Source organism: Mastigoproctus giganteus, chromosome 7, assembly GCF_048544385.1.
Source record: "Mastigoproctus giganteus isolate SK-2022 chromosome 7, ASM4854438v1, whole genome shotgun sequence".
In the NCBI taxonomy this organism is placed as follows: Eukaryota; Metazoa; Arthropoda; class Arachnida; order Uropygi; family Thelyphonidae; genus Mastigoproctus; species Mastigoproctus giganteus.
The window spans coordinates 19,584,227-19,604,613 of NC_143581.1; the positions used below are offsets into that span (position 1 = coordinate 19,584,227).

At 33.6% G+C, this 20,387-nt stretch overlaps 1 protein-coding gene across 1 annotated transcript in view; it reads left to right on the forward strand.

The window, feature by feature from the left end:
• The window catches only part of LOC150082619 (ribosome biogenesis protein bop1-B), a 78,345-nt gene that overhangs the window by 24,187 nt on the left and 33,771 nt on the right, over positions 1-20,387 (forward strand). The window contains exons 5-8 of the mRNA XM_090377865.1: positions 2,052-2,169; positions 10,099-10,200; positions 14,940-15,041; positions 16,371-16,481. Coding sequence (XP_090233991.1) covers positions 2,052-2,169; positions 10,099-10,200; positions 14,940-15,041; positions 16,371-16,481 — 433 coding nt within the window. The remainder of the gene's footprint in view (positions 1-2,051; positions 2,170-10,098; positions 10,201-14,939; positions 15,042-16,370; positions 16,482-20,387) is intronic.

Below are 20,387 nucleotides of genomic sequence, written 5' to 3' on the forward strand. Positions count from 1 at the left end.
GAGAAAAGTGACAAGCCTTTGGTAAAATCTTTGAAAATAATTACTGATATGTTAAAGTTATGTTTTGTACCATTGTTGAGTGATAAAGGTCATGCTATATGTGAAAAATGTGATAGCCTTAAAAATTGCTAAGGTTATTGAAGAATATTCCATTGAAATTGATGTGAATGCCATAAATTTATAATTTTTTTAAGAATGCTTGCACCTAAATACAAAAAACATTTTTCTTTCTCATTAAACATTTTCTCTGATAGGAAGCAAGGTTTCAATTTTGAAAATTTGAAGAACATTCTTGTTGTGTACCAAATGGTACCAGTTATCTGCTTTTATTCATTAAGAATGCTGCAGTAGTACTTGTTATATAGTATTATTTTTATTAATGACCAGTTTAAAATAAAGCAATAAAGACCTCTTCTGGAGTTTTAGATTCCCTTTTTAATTTCTTATTTTGCCTATTGGTCCACCTTTTTTAATGGCCTTTTAGTGCCAAAATATTTGCGATTTAATGGTGAAACATGGTGATGATTAATTTCACAGAGTTGAACTGTTTAATATTCAGTGTCAAATTAAATGCTCTCAAACCACACAAGCATAACTTCAGTTTTGAACACCATATATAATGTTGTTTTTCTCTGAAAACTAATGTTGGAAATACTTTGGATGATATGAGTTCATTTTTACTCTGTGATATATTTTTTTTTAATGAAAACCCCAAACACGAAAGGCATCAAAACCTATAGTACTTAGTACCGTGCATGGGTTGAAGGAGAAGTATGGGGGGAGGGGGATGCCGGAAATTTTGCTCTAGAGACTAAACATGCGTTTCACCACTTCAAGCCTCCAATAAGCAAAGTGGTGGTATTTCACTGGTTGATGAAAGCCATCTACCACCTATTAATATGTTTCATATTATACTATAATTTTTACTGCTGGTTATAGTTTTAATTGTCTCTTTGACATATTGTTTTACAGCTATTCTAATGATGTTTTATTTGTTTAACACCAGTGGGTTGCCACTGCTTAAAGGAGGAAGTTTTGAAAAGTATCCTGGTTGTTGCAAATTTTGTGTGATGTACCATAATAAATTAAAAATGCAAAGGACTTAGCTTGTGACTAGCAAGGAAATAACAACATTGAGTTTTAGTTTTGTTTAAAAATGGTGTGATAGGGTCATCAGAAGTACAAAAATAGGAGGTCGTAAAACACTACTTTAACACACTTTTTTTTTTTTTTTGAGTGTTATAAGCATATTCATATTTTTGAGTTGGATTTAATTTTTTTGAACTGCCTTTGACTAATTAACAATTCAATGTTAACTTTATTTTACATTTTAAGTACTGACACTTCTCTACATGCCGAACAGCTGGATTGTACTATAGCTTGGTGTGTGTGTGTGTGTGTGTGTGTATGTGTAATGAGACTTGAAACCAGTTATTATTATTACAAGTGCAGTTTGAGTCTTATTTATGATTAATATCCTTAACCTATATATATATATAAGTTACTTAGAAAAAATTAGCAGTTTCCCTTAGTGAAAAAGTATATTACTTATTGCACATATTATACTGTACACTGTGTTGTAATTATAAGGAACAAATATTTTGGAAAGCATTCATGAAGTGCATGAAGAATGCTGGGACATCTTGTCTTCTCTGCAGCTTGCACTTTTGTAAAATAAAATATAGTCTTAAAAATGTGTACAGAGTACTTTTGTGAGTGCATTTCAAAATATTATTCTAATTTCCACACAGTGTAATGTAGTGGTTTCCAAACCTTTGTCACTCAAGTCACACTTGGAGTTTAAAAAAAAACAAAAAAAATAGCAGATTTGTGTCACATAGCTTGGAAACAACTGGTGTAGCCTATAATATATATAATTATAATTCCTCTGTATATTACCCTCACATGCATATTTTATATAAGTTACATAATTATTGTTAATAACCAGAAAGAAACTTTTTTTGTGATCATAAAAATAATATAAGTATTTTAATACATGTTAGTGATGATTCTTTATCTTAGTTTTAATATAAATAAATATTTATTTGTAGGTGTACTGTGCTTGATAAAATGACTGGACAGAATGTTGTATTGACACAAGAAGATGTGGATATCTTGCAGAGAGTGGAAAATGGCAAATACCCCGACCCAAGTTATAATCCATATGAAGTAATAATAATACATTCTTTTTTTTAAATTTAATTTGTTTTATATCCTGCTTTCATGTAGTGTGAAAAAATTTATTTTCTGTTTCTCTAATATTAATGCATTTTTAATCAAAAAAATTCAATATTTTTTTTGAATAGATAGTTTATATCTCTCACATAATTATTAAGTTATGTTCAGTTTAGTAATAGTAGTCATATAGTGCAAGGAAGCCACAGGCTTTTGCTGCCTTGGCTGAAAAAAAGTAGTAGTTAAATAATAAAAATTATATGCTTCCCTCTTCATATAGATAACTATCCAATTGACTTTTGAATTTATTCAAAATGTCAGCTTCAACTACCTGCAAAGGCAAGTTGTTCCAGCAATCAAAAGGGCTAATTGTAGCCAAATACCAGGCCAATTATAGAATGTTTTTTATTCAAACTGGATATGTTCAACCCTGGCTTTTATTTTTAAATTCAAATGTTACACTGCACTAAATAGAATAAGTTTTTTTTGATGAAAGCAATGTTTTACTCATTACATCCAAATATATCTGTTAAGTAGATCCCCAGGGTAGGGCCATAATTTCTAGAATTCTTTTTAAATTTTGTTTGAAATTCTGTTATTTAGAGGAGCTCCTTCTCTACACGAGAGATAGGCATTGTGCTGGATGATGAAAGGTCCAGTTGCACAGAATTGGCAGAGTATAGATATCAGAGATATCATTCCATACAACCTCTCCACTGTTCTGTGAATGATGGGCATCAGTGGTTTTTGCCATGTGGAGCTTGTTAGCTTTTGCTCTCTCATGAAAACCAAGCCCATATAATTTTTTTGCATACAGTGCATGCACTTGTGAACAATCTTTTTGCTATCTGGAATTCTGATATAGGTATTGTAGATGTCTTTATAAATGATTTAACAACCCTCTTTAGTATTCAGGTATTCAGCCTTATACTGTCAATCAGATTTTACATGTTTAGTTGTTTTTATTTTGAATTTGTTTAGACATGTTTAAAATGAGAGTTTTAATTTTTTTCAATAAAGTTACCTTTTATACAGTCTCCAGCATATACTATTGACACAGTAATCTATTAACGTGGCGTATCAAAATAATTAATTTTTTCCTTTCTTGCTCTTATGTGACTTGGTTTTGGTGCATCAAAGCCTGTATTGCTGATGTGCCAATAAAACCTAAATGAACACCAATCTTTAGGGTTTATTGATCCTACCAATCAGCTTTCTTTGGCTATAAAAGTAGGTCCAGTTTTGCTGGATTAATTCCAGTGTACACTTTCTTTTACAGTTTTATGACAGGTTTTCTTTTTTTTATAGATTCTAGTCATTTGTTATTTATTTATTGTTTTTCAAATACATGCATGTGTATGTTTTATTTGTTGATATTGGACTTCAGAATTGCAGTTAATAGATAAGCATTTATGCTCACATTTAGCATAGGGAATATCTTTCGTATACTTTGTTTATGATTTCAGTTTCTCTTTTTTTGGACAGTAGTGGCATCAGCAGGTTTTGTATGGTGTATTCCTTTGCACATGGTTACTCTTAATTATTTTCTTTTAAAAAGTTTTTTGTAAATGTGCAGCTTGTCTGATGATTGTTTTCTTCCTGTGAGCATTGCTTCTTCCAGAGGTACTGGGTGTCAGACGTTGCTTAAAAAAAACCCTTATATTTGATATGCAAAGTAAATGTTATTTATTCATTTAAAACATCATTCATTAAATTGGGCATTATTAGATGGGACATTGGTTTTGCATTGTGGACATTTGCATTAACAGAAATAATATTTAATATAATTTATATTAAATATTATATACAAATTAAGATAATTTATATACAAAATGTGATAGTCTGACATTTTTCTTTCTTAAGATGAGAGAATATATATACAGTGAAACTTCCCTTTAACGGACAGCCATGGGGAACGAAAATGTGTCCGTTAGAGAGGTGTCTGCTAACAAGAAGTCTGAGAAAAAAAAAAAAAGAAAGAAAGAAAAATCGTTAAACGTTTAACGTAAAATTAAATTAAATTATATACAGATTTTGCACAATATTTTTGTAAATAATATACATACAATTGTGCTATGCATATTATGACTTTATCTTAAGAAAAATGCATACAGTAATCATTTATTTTCTTCTGCACCTTCTTCCGGCTGATAATTTTGTTTTCAACATTTGTTTGAAGTGAAGAAACCATTGAAAGTCCTTCAGTATCTTCTTCAGCGGCGAAAAACATTTTTAAACGATTGATTTGTATGAGCGCTTCTTCTATTTTCATCGGTGGTTCGTCGTTAATATGTTCTTCGACAGAATGACCTCCTTCCATTTTTTCATCCTCATGAGGAACTTCTTGAAAAATATCGATGATAATGTCGTTGATATCTATAGCACCATCTTCTGTAGTGAGGTTTGAGTCTATATCTTTGTAGCCAGGGTCACTTGTAGCGGAAGTATCGTACATTATCAATAGATGTTGAAGTTCTTGTTCTTCTTGGTGCTCCACATTGCTGTTCACAACTTCAATTTTTGCGTTTGAGAAGCCAGACTTTACAAAACAGTTCACGACAGTTTATTTTCTAATTGCGTTTACTGAAGAGGAAATCCATTGAATCGCATCTAGGATGCTGATTTTCTTTGCAAGGTCACTCACACATGTTACATCGTTCATGTTTGCAATGAGATGTCTTAAAACACGTTTTCTGTAGTGAAGTTTAAAATTTTTTATTATCCCTTGATCCAAGGGCTGACACTCTGCAGATGTGTTTGGTGGCAGAAAAATGATTTGAATGTTGGACAATTCAATGTGCGGGTGAGATGCAGCATTATCCATGAAAAGAATAATTTTTCTGTTTTGACGAATCATGTTTTGGTTAAAGTGACTTATCCATTCGCTCATGATATCTCGTGTCATCCACGCTTTTTTATTAGACTTCCAGTCAACATTCAAAAGATTCAACTTTATGCCCTTGAAACAACGAAGATTTTGTGGTTTTCCTATAACAAGAGGTTGTTCAAAGTCTCCCAGCATATTTGTACACAATAGTACAGTCAAGCGTTCCTTAGAAATTTTTCCTCCCTGGCACTTTTCGTTTTTTAGACTCATTGTTTTTTCAGGAAGGGCTTTAAAAAAACAACCCTGTTTCGTCACAGTTGTAAATATCCTTAGCCTTCAAAATCACGACATAAATCTTCCAATTTGACGGTCCACTCTGTTACAACCCCAGTATCAACAGATCCACCTTCACCACTTACGGTTTTCCAAGAAATTTTATGCCGAGTTTTGAACTTGTCTAGCCATCCCACAAAAGCTTTGAACTCATTTACTCCCATAGATTTCGCAACCTCCAGAGACTTTTCCCTAATAATAGGCCCATTAATGGGAATTTTTTTAGCACGTGCGCGACAAATTTGAAGTCCAACAGTTTTCGGGAATGATTTTTGAACCTGATCATTTCCGTGTTGCCAAAATTGTTTGAGCAGTTAATTTTTTTTTCTTTAGGATGTCGCTTACCTGCGTCTTCCCGATTTTGAATTTTGCAGCGAGATTGCGAACACTATTTTTTTGCCGATGATACGCATTAATGAGTTCGACTTTATCTTTTAAAGTTAAATGTTTACGAGAAGACATTGTGCACTTCACACGACACTGAACAAAACTGAAAACTGAAACTGAAAAGACGAAAGGCCAACCATATTCTCTTCCCCCCCCTTGAAAAAGGGTTTAGAACCGCGACGTAAACCTTGATAAAATTCAGAGAATCGGAAATAGAAAATAAACACACGATTGAGGCAATACGTGGAAGAAATTCCTAGAAAATGGGCCGTGAGCTCGCCCGCTGTCCGTTATGGGGAGATCAAATTAAGTGCTAATCTAAACGAAACAGTGCAGATTGCCTGTCCGTGTCCGTTACAGAGAATGTCCGCTAGATAGAAGCTGCAAACACGTTAAAACCAATGGAGGCGAGTTGGGGAATTTGAAAATGTCCGTTGTAGAGAGATGTCCGTTAACGAGAGGTGTCCGTTAGGAGAAGTTTCACTGTATATATATATATATATATAGTCCATTTATTAAATTCATAAAATTGTTTTTTGTTTTTTTTTTTTTTTAATTCAAATTGTGGAATGTTTCACTTTTAAAATGCCACTGTATTAAGCTGAAGTTGTGCATGTGTGTGAGCATTCACTGTTCAGATGTGCATAAGCTGCAATAATTAATAACTTTCCTGACACAGTTTTAATTTTATTAACCTTAAATTTTGTGGTTTTTGTTATGTGGAGCTTTTGACAAGCAAGTAGCAGCAATTAAATTATTTCTGTTTCCTATTGTTTTTCAGCTTCTTTATTGATATAATTAATGCATCCTGACACTTAGGCTCAACTTACACTAAAGTGCTTATCATAATTCTATTAAAATGTGCATTTTGGAAAATTTCATGCATTTCATTTTTTTTCTGGCTGAAAGTAAAACTGTTAAAATTTTTGCAGTTTCTAAAAGTTGGCAAGTCTACTTTGGACTTAAAATGGCAATGTGTATGCATGTTTTTAAATCTATTAAAAAAGATTTTGTATGTAGTGCATGTTTATTGGAGATAGTTTTTTTTTTTGAGATCTGTGTGATGTAAAAATATGATAATATTCACTTTCTGCATAGGCATCAGTTTGAGTTTTTTTTGCATTATTCACAATGAACTGATACCTCTGTTCATTGTTTAATACCATTTAAATTTTATACACCCACTTGCAGTAAACATAACTGACTTTTTAAAAAATTACATAATATTAAAATACATTGTCATTTGAAAATTGATGTCTAATGGATGTGATTGTGGTCAAAGTTTACAAAAAAATTAATATAAATTATATAAAATAATTTTTATTTACCTTCCACAGAGGCAAATATATATAAATTTTTAGGCTCTAGATAAAATTTGTATGCAAGCTCTGGATAAAATTCATATGCAAGTGCTATATAAAATTCATTAAAAATTCATTAGATATAATTCTCTAGAGGATACATCTGAACATGGGGCCCATACGCAGAACCCCATAAAAAAATTAAATTTTCAAATAGTAATGCTCAAAACACTGAATTCAAATAATTTTTTATTAAAAAAAATAGTGCTGTATAATGATTAGTATGTGCTAGTCCTCTGGCAGCATAATGGTTTTGCTGCTCTTTACTTGTTTGGAGAAGTCTGTACTTTCATAAAATTCATGACAAAAAGTCCATTTCTGGACTTTTTGTCAGCGACTGGAGAAATTCTTAGAGATTCTCTTCAGCCAGAGCTATAGTTTAGTCAATCTCAGGTAGAGGGAGTATGCTTTTTCATACTGCACAACATGGAAGTTAGCTTGTGAACACACACATACAGACATGTTACCCTATGGCCCAAGATGCTGCTGTACCATAAAACCCAGAACAAGCAACTACGGAATTTAAAACAACTACTTACATATGTTCAGTTTCAGAAGGTAGTTTGATTTAATGCAGCAGACCTAGTCCAGTTTTCATGGGTCTGCCAAATTATGGCCATAGAAAATTGTCTTCTTTGCCTATACTTGCAAAAAACCTAACCTGAACCTGAAGAATCTGCAGCACTTATCCAGATACACCTCTCAGAATGTGGAAGGTTACTGTAGCAAGTGATGTGTGAGTTCATCATAATGGGTCAAAGATGGCTCACTGTGATGGCCACTTCTTCCTAGGCATCGAAAACAATTTCACTTGCTATATTTCAACCTTCATTCTTTTAATATTGAGAGCCAAGGTACCTGCTAAATCTGCAGCTTGAGAAATGATTTCACTATGCAGTTTACCCAGATGATTTTCCTTTAATTTACAGAATACATTTTGGGTAATAACATTTGACAGAACTTTGCAAATGACTATAATAATACAAATAGACAAGTTCAATATAGTTATACATACTGCATGTTCAAGTATATGTTCTGCAAATTTCTTTTTCTGTAGTATAAACATTTTAGTTATTTAAAAGCTTACTAGTTAAAACCTGTTGACTTGCAAGTAGAAGAAGTGTTTTTAGTAGTAGGGGGGGGATGCATGCTGTCACTTGTGGATAGTCTAGATTTACCTAAACCTCTGTGATATGTGAATAACAGAACTATTAAATGCATTCAAGTCCATGGTTTGATTAATTGTTAGTGTATTTCAGTATTCACAAATCCAGTATCTCAAATGCTGAAAAATGGTTTATCTAACTAGGAGGTCCCCTCCCCCCACATCTTTTTAGCTAGGCTTGTAAGAACAGAATGGGATCCAGACATGTTGTCCACTTCTCATTGTGTAAAATCTGCTGTTACAGAGCTAGCTGTATGGTTACTGGATGAATGACAACATGCAGTACCCAAAAACTGTCAAGGACACAGCATTGAAATCTTGCACCAACTGGAATGTTTCCAGGTCAGCAAGGTCACCACAGTGCATGTCTGGGGAATCAGGATACAGTGCTAAATGCAGTACCCAAAAACTGTCAAGATGCTATCATCAGTAAAGAAGTGGAATGCCACTTTACCAGTGATAACTAGGTATGATATCAGGATAGCAGATAACACAGAAACCAACAGGATGAGATCACTTGAGCTGTGGCTAAACAACTCAAGAATGAGATACAGTGCAAGGGAGGTGCAGCAGTATTTTTTAGAATTAGTTTGGAAAAAGTTTAATTGACTGGGTAGCATTATCCAATAGTTATGTAAGGAAATTTGGATAATGAAATTTGTCTGTGCATACAGCTCAGTTGAAGGCTCAAAATAATGATTAAAGCCTAAACTTGGAGTGAGGCTGGGCTGCACCTTAACATCACTTCTTTTTATAATTTTCATGGGCCATTTAATAAAAGAACATAAGTTACTGATAACGTTTAGTGTGGGAGGTGTAAAAATGGATTATTTATAATAATGGATTACATTGTGTTGTTAAATGGTAGCAATCACGATCAAGACTGAATAAATTTGATGCAGGTTGTAGAGAGTTTGGATTGAAAATTAGTTACACAAAAATAAAAGTTATAGAAGTTGAGAGAGACAAAGAAATTTAGATTGCAGAATGAATAACAAAATATTGGAAGAAGTTAGTAATTTTGTATATCTAGAAAGTCTTTAATGAAGATGGAAGATTAGACATAAAAATAAGCAATAGAATAAGTAATTCAGGAAGTCATTTAAACAAATTCATATGGAGCAAAAATGAAATTAGCTAAAAGACAATAGTTGTTTATAATTATTTTTTAAGTCTGTTATAACCTATGGAGCTGAGAGCTGGGTAAGAATTGATCTGAAATTAAAATCTTCAGAAATGAGAGTTTAAAGAAAATGAAACAGATGGAAGCAGTGGCATGATGACCATATTACAAATTAGAAAATCATCCACATCAGTTGCATCAGTTGTTATAAAAATAAACTTTTACATGCATGTGCTCACTCTAGCTGTGTGTGTGTGTGTGTGTGTGTGTGTGTGTGTGTGTGTGTGTGTGTGTGTGTGTGTGTGTGTGTGTGTGTGTGCGTGCGTGCATATGTATATTAAGTGCTAAAGTAACTGAGGTTGTGAGATTTCATCATATTGTTTCTGTAATTGCATGTATTCTTCAGTTTGCTCATTGAAAAACCCAAGTTTTCAGCAGGGGAAAACCATGCTGAGACAGACTAATTCAGCCACAGCGTATGTGAAAAAAAGTCCATAAAAAATCCTGGTGTCCTTGTTACAAACACAGACCTATTCCACCTGGTATGTGAGGACAGTGATTATAACTCTGTGCTATGATGATGGCTATTCTGTCTCCAATATGTATACTATTTATTTATAATGGTTAAATGAATTGTATGATCTAATAGATATCTGTTAATATGTACATTTTATTTTAAACTTTATACATGCTTATCAACTACTGACATATTTCTTTTGTTTCCCAGCCATTTATAGATTTTTTTACTCATGAGAAAATGATTCATCCAGTAACTAATCGACCAGAACACAAGAGAAGCTTCATTCCTTCCAAAATAGAAAAAGAAAAGGTGAAGTATAAATTAATAATTAAATAAAATTTTCTTAAAAATAGTCTTCAATCTTATTTAATCTAAAAATATTTCTTGTCTAAGAGTATGTTAAAGGTTGCATTATCCATGCATAAATAACCTTTTTCATACTCTTAGACATTTAGTCAAGAAATATTTTTAGATTAAACCATGCATGCCATCAAGCATCTCTCATATTGTGGAGTTATACTTCATAACCAGGTTGTCGCTATTGCAACAACAGGGTACCTGCCAACCTACCGATGAGTAAGCCAACAAGCTTCAAAACTGTGCCATCTGGGTGGTGGTATCCACCAAGAATAAGTAACATTAGTCTTCTCCGTGAAGCATTACTTATTCAAAGCAGTGCAATACCTTGACAACTCGTTGTGAAGGTATTCACAATATGAGATATAATTAAACGATGCATGCTGGGTAGTAAAAATGATGGAAGTGCATCATTTACAAAATATCCTTCTCTTTTATTTTAATTTGCCCCTTATCATTTTGATTACCTTAATTATAATCCCCCCCCCCTCCCATTATAAGATTTTTAAATACATTTTAAAACATTTTCCCACCTTCCTGATTCTTTTTTCCCAAATTGCCAAACTAATTGCTAGTTTCATATTTGTCTGACTTATCGAAGAAAAGGAAGTGCTATCTGAACTTGGCTGTACTTAGCATACCTACTTACTTCAATCAGAAAACATTGAACAAGATTCCTGGCCAAAAATTTGCTTTAGGGGATTATTATTTAAAAATGTTCTTATTTATACTCTCATATTTTTTTTTTTTTTTTTTTATGTGAACCCCAAACACGAGAGGTATTAGAACCTATAGTACTTAGTACCGTGCTTGGGTTGGAGGTTGAGAAGACGAAAGAAGATATTTGTTGACATTGGACTTGAACTTCTGTAGATTGTAATTTTCAGGAAATACGTATGAAGGAAGGTTGTTCCAGAAAACGGCAGTTGAATGAATAAATGAGGAAGATGAAAAGTTGGTTCTGTGGGTTTGAAGTTGGACAGTAAATGGATGTTGGCTGGTGGCGGCACGTGTTCGGACTGTTTTGAAAGAGAGAGCGGGAATTATAGAAGCCAATTCAGAAGAACAGTGCCCATGGAAGTATCTGTAAAAGAGGCAAGCAGCAGAAACAGTGCGTCTATGAGAAAGCGAGTGGAGAGACTCTGTTAGAGATGAGTCATTAATTAACCTAACTGCCCTCTTCTGAATGGAATCAAGAAGCCTGAGAGAGGTTTTGGGGCACCACCCCAAATGTGGGAACAATATTCCATGGCAGGGCGGATTTGCGATTTATACAGAGTGAGCAGCTGTTTGGAAGAAAAGTAACGCCGAGAGCGAAAGAGAAAACCAAGTTTTTTAGATGCAGAGGAAGCAATATTTGTAATGTGCTTGTGCCGAGAGAGATTAGAAGTCAGGATAATCCCCAAAAGAGATATATCCTTTTGCCTAGAAATTGGAGTGTCACTAAAGATAAGCGTAGGAGCAGAAGAATCCTTTTTGCGAGATATAAGACAAGACTGAGTTTTAGAAGGGTTGAAATCAACTAAGTTGTCTTTGCCCCACTGGAGAATTACCTGAAGATCGGCATTTAAGGAATTGGTAGCAGATTTTCGAGAAGTTGAAGCTGATTGAGCAGGACAAGATTTCTCAAAACGGAAAGTTGAATGCAATGTGCTATCATCGGCAAAACTATGGATAGGATTTCCAGTCAATGGAAGAAGGTCATTGATATACAAGAGGAAAAGAGTGGGGGAAAGAACTGAACCTTGGGGGACACCGGCATTAGTGGAGAAGTTAGAAGACAAAGAGCCATCTACCATCACCCTCAGTGAGCGATCAGAGAGAAAACTGGATAACCAATTACTAAAAACAGTTGGCAAACCATAAGATGGAAGCTTGTTTAGAAGACCTTTATGCCAAACACGATCAAAAGCCTTTGAGATGTCAAGAGCAACTACTTGTGTTTCACCGAACCTTTCCATTGAAGTAGTCCATAAATGGGTAACATAAGCCAGGATATCACTAGTGGATCGACACTGGCGGAATCCATACTGGTGATCGTTGATCAGACGGAAGGTTTCTAGGTAGTTTAAGAGTTGGCGGTTAATTGATTTCTCCATTACTTTAGAAAGAGTAGAAGTAATTGCAATGGGACGATAATTGGATGGGAGGGATTTGTCACCCTTTTTAGGAACTGGCTGGATATGAGCAAATTTCCAAGCAGAAGGAAAAACACCTTTGGAATAAGAAAGTGAAAAAAGGCGGCAAAGAATAGGAGTAAGTTCAGGAGCACAGATTTTGAGAACAAGTGGAGAAATACCATCAGGACCTGGAGCTTTCTTAGCATCAAGATTCATCAAAATCCTTCTGATATCCTTTTGACGGAAGACCACAGGAGGCATTGAATGGACCGTGTTGGGAATGGTGGGAGGTGTTTTACCAAGTTCATTAATTCATGAGCTGGAAGAAAAATGGGAGGCTAGCAGGTCAGCTTTATCCTTGGCTGAAGTGACAACAGAACCATCTGGTTTGGACAGAGGTGGAAGCAGAGATGGGCAAAAGTTGCGGCCAATAGCTTTGGCAAGAGACCAGAATGCTCGTCTACCATTAGGGCAAGAAGCAAGTTTTCTACTCTTAGCCTGTTCAAACTCTAGTTTGGACTGATTAATAACTGCTTTACAATTGTTGCGAGCTTTGGTGTAGGCAGAAAATGAAACTGAAGAATTAGAAACAAGCCAATTACGATATGCAACATTCTTCTCTTGAACAGCCTTAGCACATTTATTGGAAAACCAAGGTTTAGATAAAAAACCTTGATAAAAAAAAACCAGATAAAATAAATATGACCAATAATTTACAATTAATTATTTTGACAATTCAAATCATGTGCGCTTGAATGGCAGTCCACTCAAAGTGCAAGTACTTATGCATTTTCACAGATCTAGCTATATCAGGTAGATTAAAAGTTAATTTTTTTCATTCTGTCACCTTCCTCAGAAAATTTCACTGTGGAGAGAATTTTGTTATAGAAAGGTGTGGCTATATTTAAAAAAAAAAAAAGGTGTTACTCATAAAACATGGCATTTAATCTTACTAATGTAAGACAACCCTTCTTTTTCCAGTCATAATCAGATCTTATTATGTTATTTTCCATTGGCATAATATGTAATGAATTACATGATGTAATTCAACATGTTAGACTTACAAGCCATTGTAGTTTTGTTATACATCACTTTTGATTATTAAAATAAAAATAAGTATTATTGAAAGATATTTTGCCACAAACAAACCATTCAGATAATGTCAAGGATGCTTTGGGTTTGAGACCACCAACTTACAATATACATGAACAATAGATTACCTAGGTGTGCATCGAGAAGAAACTGGTTTACATGTTAATACTCTCTCACTAGAGGAAACCCTCTCTGTTCATGGACTTAATATTCATAGGTTATGTCTTTGTAAAGTATAATTATTTTCATTCATGACATAAATTATTCATGGGTAGTTTCTCTGCTCATGTGTATACATACTTGTCTCTTAGTTATGCTGCACTTAAATGTTGCAATGAGACCCTGTCCAACCATTGGATCAAGGTCTCATTGCAACATTTAAGTTGTATTAAACCTACTTTTCTGTACATTTACAAGAATTCTTGAATTCTTGACCAGTTGGATAGTGATTCCTCTTTGTCAGTCAGCGATTTATGTAAAAAAGTGGGACGTTGCTGACTGCATAACAAGTATAAAAGGATCTCTAAAGTCAAACTATCACCTTAGAATGCATCCTGGAGAAAACTGACACAGTGAAAGATCTGAAAATCATTTAGGAGAAAAGCTGCAGAGGAATTTAAATATGGCACATATGGGAGTAGAAGGTTTGTTATGATTTCAAAAAAGCAAGGTGAAAGCAATGAGGAAGAAGAGTGATGGGTTTCAAAAGCCTTATCTGTCGCATATGGCACTAGCAGAAATTTTGGCTATGGCTGACAAGGTGTTTGAAATGGACCATTTGACATATTTAAAAATTTATCTTCATCAAAATTTAAAGTAGTCTAAAATTTAAAAGAGGATTGGTAGCTCTTATGGCTCCTTACAATAAGCAGCTATTTGCAACAAAAGATGAACCAAACATCCATTAAGAATGTTACAAATGCTTCTTCCTTTGCAGGCCCTTGTAAGTTACCTTCTTGGAAAGATTTCCAAAAGGGCAAGAAGGGTCTCCATTCTCTTTCTCTCTAATCCACCCTCCTGTATTACTGCCACCTTCATTATCTTTTGAGTTAAATGGATTTTTTTTGCATTTTATTTTTTGGTTACTCTTAGGTTATATTTTTATGCTTATTAGCATGGTTATTACATATTTTGTATGTTAATTTTTATTGATTGTGAATGTTTGCCTTGTGTTTCCTAATAAAGGTCCACCTAAGCCCCTTTTTATCCCATAAGGATTTGGTCTTAATATTTGCCTTTTTGATATTCATGGCCAATTACTGTATTTTTTTTTTCTGTCTTCAATTTAAAATTTTAATTGCAGCTGTAATCTGTTTCAAATATGTGTGCTTTCGGACACTTCAAGGCAAAACTGTTGTTTAATAGGAATGGAATAAAAATATATACACTTTCTATTTATTATTGAATGTCTTTTTCAGAATTTAGTGATGTTTATTTTAATTTGCAATATTTGAATATTTTCACTTTACTTGTTTTTAGGTGTCAAAATTGGTACATGCTATTAAAATGGGTTGGATAAAGCCTCGTAAACCTCAAGATGATACACCAAAATTTTATATGCTTTGGGATAAAGATGATAAGGTAATTTATGCATTATATACTTAGTGATATGAATTTCAAGACTGATTATCAAGATAATAAATTGAATTTATGGAAATTGAATTAAAAAAATGAAAAGTCAGGAATGGAATTGGATGCCAATGTTATATTTAATGTTATATTATACTAATAAGTACATTTTTGCAATTAATTTAGTAGTATATTTAGATATATGTAATATCGTTTTTATTATTCCCTTTATTTTTTCTTCTTTTTATTTAACAGTTTTGCTTTTTAAAGTTACTACTTTTTTGATTTGGGATTATTATATCATATGTATTGGCATTCTCATAATTTATTTTAAAGGTAAAAAGCTTATTTTAAAATGAAAAGTATATTGAAGTGATGTTCCTTGCTCTAAAGAACATTTGCTTAAAAATGCTCTTTAGAGCAAGAACATTTGCTTTTCATACAAAGTTGATATCTTAATTTTTTTTTTTTTTTTTTATTAAAAACAAAAATACTATATTCCTTGAGTAGAGAATTAACAAAGTTATTATAGAGGGTTGCCCATTTGAGTTAACTTATTTCATCATTAACAAAAGTAAATGCTACTGTATTTGATCTGATATGTTATGCTTCACAATCTCATGTGGCCAGCATGCCTATCTAGTATTTCTCTTTCTCACAGTACATTTTTTTAATCCCATGAAATACATCTGTGCATGCGTATATTACTTTTACTAATATTCCATCCTAACAGTAAATTGGTTTTGCCACTTTTTTTGCCATTGGTTTTACTCATAGCAAAAGATTCATCTTACAGATCAGAAATATTCTCTACAAAGATTTAATAAAATCAAATATAATTCCAAGTTTGTTCTGAAATTTTAAGTGGTTTATTGAGTCCCAAAAGCAGAAAATTCAAAATCTGTTTTCTGCCAACAGGCATATTTAATATACTAAATAATGTTTCACTAGTAGTAATATTTTGGATCCTACTTTGAGTATCCATTATTAAGGCAAGATTTAGACTCTGACTGTTCTATTTCAACTTTCTAACAATGTGTGCCAGCAAAGTTGCTTGGAAAAGGTCTAGGCTTGTGTCCTGTCTAGACAGAATAACTTTTATCAGCTTTTCCTCACACTAAAGTTAGTCAGTCAGTCAGGTTAGAGTTTCATGGAACTTGGGTTTTTCATCCAGAAAATAAACAAACCCACCATATAATATGTGCGATTAACTATCAAATTTCTATATTTAGCAGTGAAACAGAACTTAAGAGAAAAATAATTAAGACTGACCAATTAGTTGTGAAATATATCAATTTTTTTCCTTTGCTTTTTTGTCTATACTTAACCATTATTTTCTAGGCTGATATTACCAAGAGGATGCAGCATTATATTCCTGCACCAAAGTTGAAACTTCCGGGTCATGAAGAATCTTATAATCCTCCACCCGAGTATTTATTTACAGAAGAAGAGGTATGAGATTGCTATATCCTAATTTCTGAGAATATTCTAAGTTTGTAGACAATTATAAAGAATGTATCTTTGTTGCTTAGTTGGTGATTCAGTATGGAACAACAAGAATTTTTTTTGTCTTTTTTTTTTATAATGGGCCAAATCATTAAAGGTATTAAAACCTATTGTAACTCTAGTAAGGTATAGGTTGAAGGTCAAGAAGATACTTGCTGATATTGGATGCGAATTTCTGTAGATTGTAATATCAGGAGGTACATATAAAGTTGTTCCAAAGAACAGAGTAGAAGGAATAAATGAAGAAAAGTTAATTTGGTGAGTTGAACTGTGAACGGATGTTTACTAGTCCAGGCATGTGTTTGGACTCATTTGTAAAAATGGCATTGCAGATGCTAATTCTGAAGAACAATGTCTATAGAAATGGCATGCAGTAGAAAACTAAACTGTTTATTGGATAGTCTAGGAGTTTAAGAGAAGTTTGGGGGGGGGTCCATCCCAGATGGGGGAACAATATTCCATACTAAGATAGATTTTTGATTTGTACAGTAAGTAGCTTTTTAGAAGAAAAGTAATGCCAAAAGAAAAAAGAGTAAGCTTTTCATTTTTTTTTTATGGAGATGACACAATATTCATAACATGTTTATGTTAAGGAAGGTTAGAAATCACAGTTTTCCTCATAAACGTGTGATATTATCTAGAAATCTGAGTATTTTTGATGAACATGAGCACATCAGGCTCTTTTTTGTAAAATAAAAAAAAAAATGTTCTTGTTTATGCTCCGGCACGACCACAGGTCAGTGGAGTTGACAATAAATCAATCAATACAAATGTTAATCGTATTTAGTAGTCGCGGGCTTGAACCCTGGTCCATTCAAAGAGCGTGTGCTACTGCACTCACGCTCTTGACTACTCGGCTACGTTAAACAGGGCTGAGTTTTAGAAGGATCAAAGTTAATTAAGTTTTCTTCTCAACACTGCAGAATTAGCCGAGCTCATCATTTAAGAAACTGGTGGTGGATAGTGAGAGGTTTGTAGTTGTTCATGCTGTGCAGCGTTTGTCAAACTGGAAGGTAGAATGTAGTGTAGTGTACTGTCATTGGCAAAACTGTGGATAGGACATGTAGTTAATGGTGGACGGTTATTAATATATAGGAGTAAAAAATGGGTGAAAGAGAAGAACTTTTGGGAATTTTCAACATTAGTTGAAAAGTTAGAAGACAGAGGGCCATGTATCATCACTTGTTGAAAGTGAAATGTAATGTGTAGGAGACAGAACACAGTGAGCCAAAGAGAAAGCTGGCTACTCCAATTGCCAACAAAAAAAAAAAAAAAAAAAAAGTGGAGACAAACACTAAAACTGACACTTAAGTTTTTAAGACTTTTATGCCAAGCACAATTGGAGCCTTGGAAATGTCGAGAGCAACTGCCTGAGTTTCTCTAGACTCCTCTACAGATTTTGTTCAAAGATGTGTAAGATAAGCCAAAATATGCACAGTGGATTGGCACTGATAGAAATATTGGCAATCAGTAGTCAGATGGAAGATTTCAAAATAGTGTAAGAGTTGAAGGCTGATAGATTTTTTCCATTAATTTGGAGAGAGTTGACCTGAGTGTATTGGGACAGTAACTGGGAGGGATTTATCACCCTTTTTAGGAACTGGCAGTATATGAACAAATTTCTATGCAGAAGGAAAATGCCAGTGGAATAACAGAGAGAAACAAAACAGAAGTTAATTCTTGAGCACAGCTTTTAAGAACAAGTGTAGAAATTTTATCAGGTCCTGGAGACTTCTTGGCATTAAAATTGTTCAAGCTTCTTCTAATGTCTTTTTTGTCAGAAGACCAAAGGAGGTATGATTGAAATGTGCTTGCTATGGTAGAAGAGAATTTACTAAGATGATCATTGCAAGAGTTAGAGGGGAGGTGGAGATGCTAATAATCTGTTTTATCTTTAGATGATGCAACTGAGCCATCTGTAACAGTGTGGGGGGATGAAGCATGAATGGACAGAAGTTGTCAGTAGCTTTCGCAAGAGACCAGAAGGCTTGACTATCATCTGGACAAGGAGCAAATTTCTGACTCAGCCTGTTCAGAATCAAGTTTGGATTTATTAATAACTTGTTTATAAATGTTTGGACTTTAATGTGGACAAGTACAACTGATTTGTAATGTAATGTGCTGTATTGTTATCTAGAACAGCCTTAGAAAATTTATGGGAAGACCACGATTTAGATAAAGGATGAGAGTTTAGGATTGAATCTGGAATAAAGGATTTTATTTTTAAAAAAATGATTTTGCTAATATGATCTGACCAATTTGAATCGGAATATTTAAAAAAATAATCCAACCAAGAAAAAGAATTTATTTAACATTTAAAAAACTGTCCAAAGCTAAAATGTGTTGTTTAATGTACTCTCATGTTTTTCAGTTGATTATCTGAATAGCAGTTTCTTTTTTATTATTATTATTATTAGCCATATGGTGCAAGGGAGCCTGCGGCGTATGCTGCACCAGCCAAAAAAAAAAATTTCTGAATTACCCCGAGAGAGAGAGAAGTAGAAGGGAATCACCAAGAAAAAGAAGAATGATGATATCCAGCTTAGGACCCTGGGTGTGCCAAGCCCATACTCACCAGATGTGAGCCCCTGGGGTTACAAGGAAAAGCATTACAGTAGGGCTTTGAAAATCCAAACATCAGTAATTGGAAATGTCAATAATCCAAATGAGCCAGCATTTATTTTATTTTTTTTTTTTAATGCTGGTGCCATAAAATAATTGCAATAAGTGCCAGTTATTGCGATAACGTTTGCGAATTGAATTTTGATTCTATTAAACGGAAATTGTAATAAGCGAAAATTGGAGGAATATTATCCACAGGCTATAAAAATGAAGATATAAAGCTAATATTCATCCTTTTATATTTACCTTACCAATTAACAAAATTAAATGATACGTGAAAATCGGAAGAATATTATCCACAGGTTAGCAAAATAAAAATAAATTTACGCTTACGTACATAGCTTAATTAATATATATGCAGTACTAACTAAACATAACACTTTGTAATCTGAGAGAACACGGCACGCAGAAATTGCAACTAACACGTACGTGCAAGTGAGATACGGAATAAAATGTTTACGAAGTTTAGATATAGGAATGAAGAGATTTTGAACATTTATTTTAACTTACTGAAGTTATGGTCTTCTTCATCTCTTAAAAGGAAGCAGAAATTTTTATAATTAAATAGAAGATTGAAATTTGAAACAGACTTTCAAAGGGAGAAAGCGGGTCTTCATTAGCAAGATTTTAAAAGTCAACCCATAACAGAAATTAAAAGCAACAAGGAAAAAATTTTAAAGTTCGCAACAAAACTTGATTCAGATGATGGTGCAAAAAGAAAAACTATGAGAAGGTCTAATGAAGATGCTATTTGTTGTTGTAGTTGGGTTCTGGGAGCATCAGCAACTAAGACCATATTGCTTCGTGTATACTTACTGCAAATTTCCATGTTCTGAGGCTGATTTTCTGGTTGCTGGATGAAAAACCCAAATTTCTGGGTGAAAAATCATGTTACCTTCGCCTGAGACCGACTAATTCGACCACATTGTGGAAAAGGCCCATAAAAATTCCTTCAATCATTGACGGGACTCCAACTCAGGTCTTTTACACCCAGGGTGGGGAGGACGGTGATTCTACCAACTGTGCTACCTACAAGGGTACGAGTAACAAACTGAATACTGTCCAACTCAACTATTCTTGCTGAAAAGAGTGTGAGATCTGGCAGCAAAGAAACGAAGTTCGAAAATGGTGCAGCAAAAAATAAATAATTATTTTCATTAAAGACCTATACATATGTGTTATTCTGACTGAAAGTTCCACTTGTTTTGTGACCTATGAATAAAAATATGT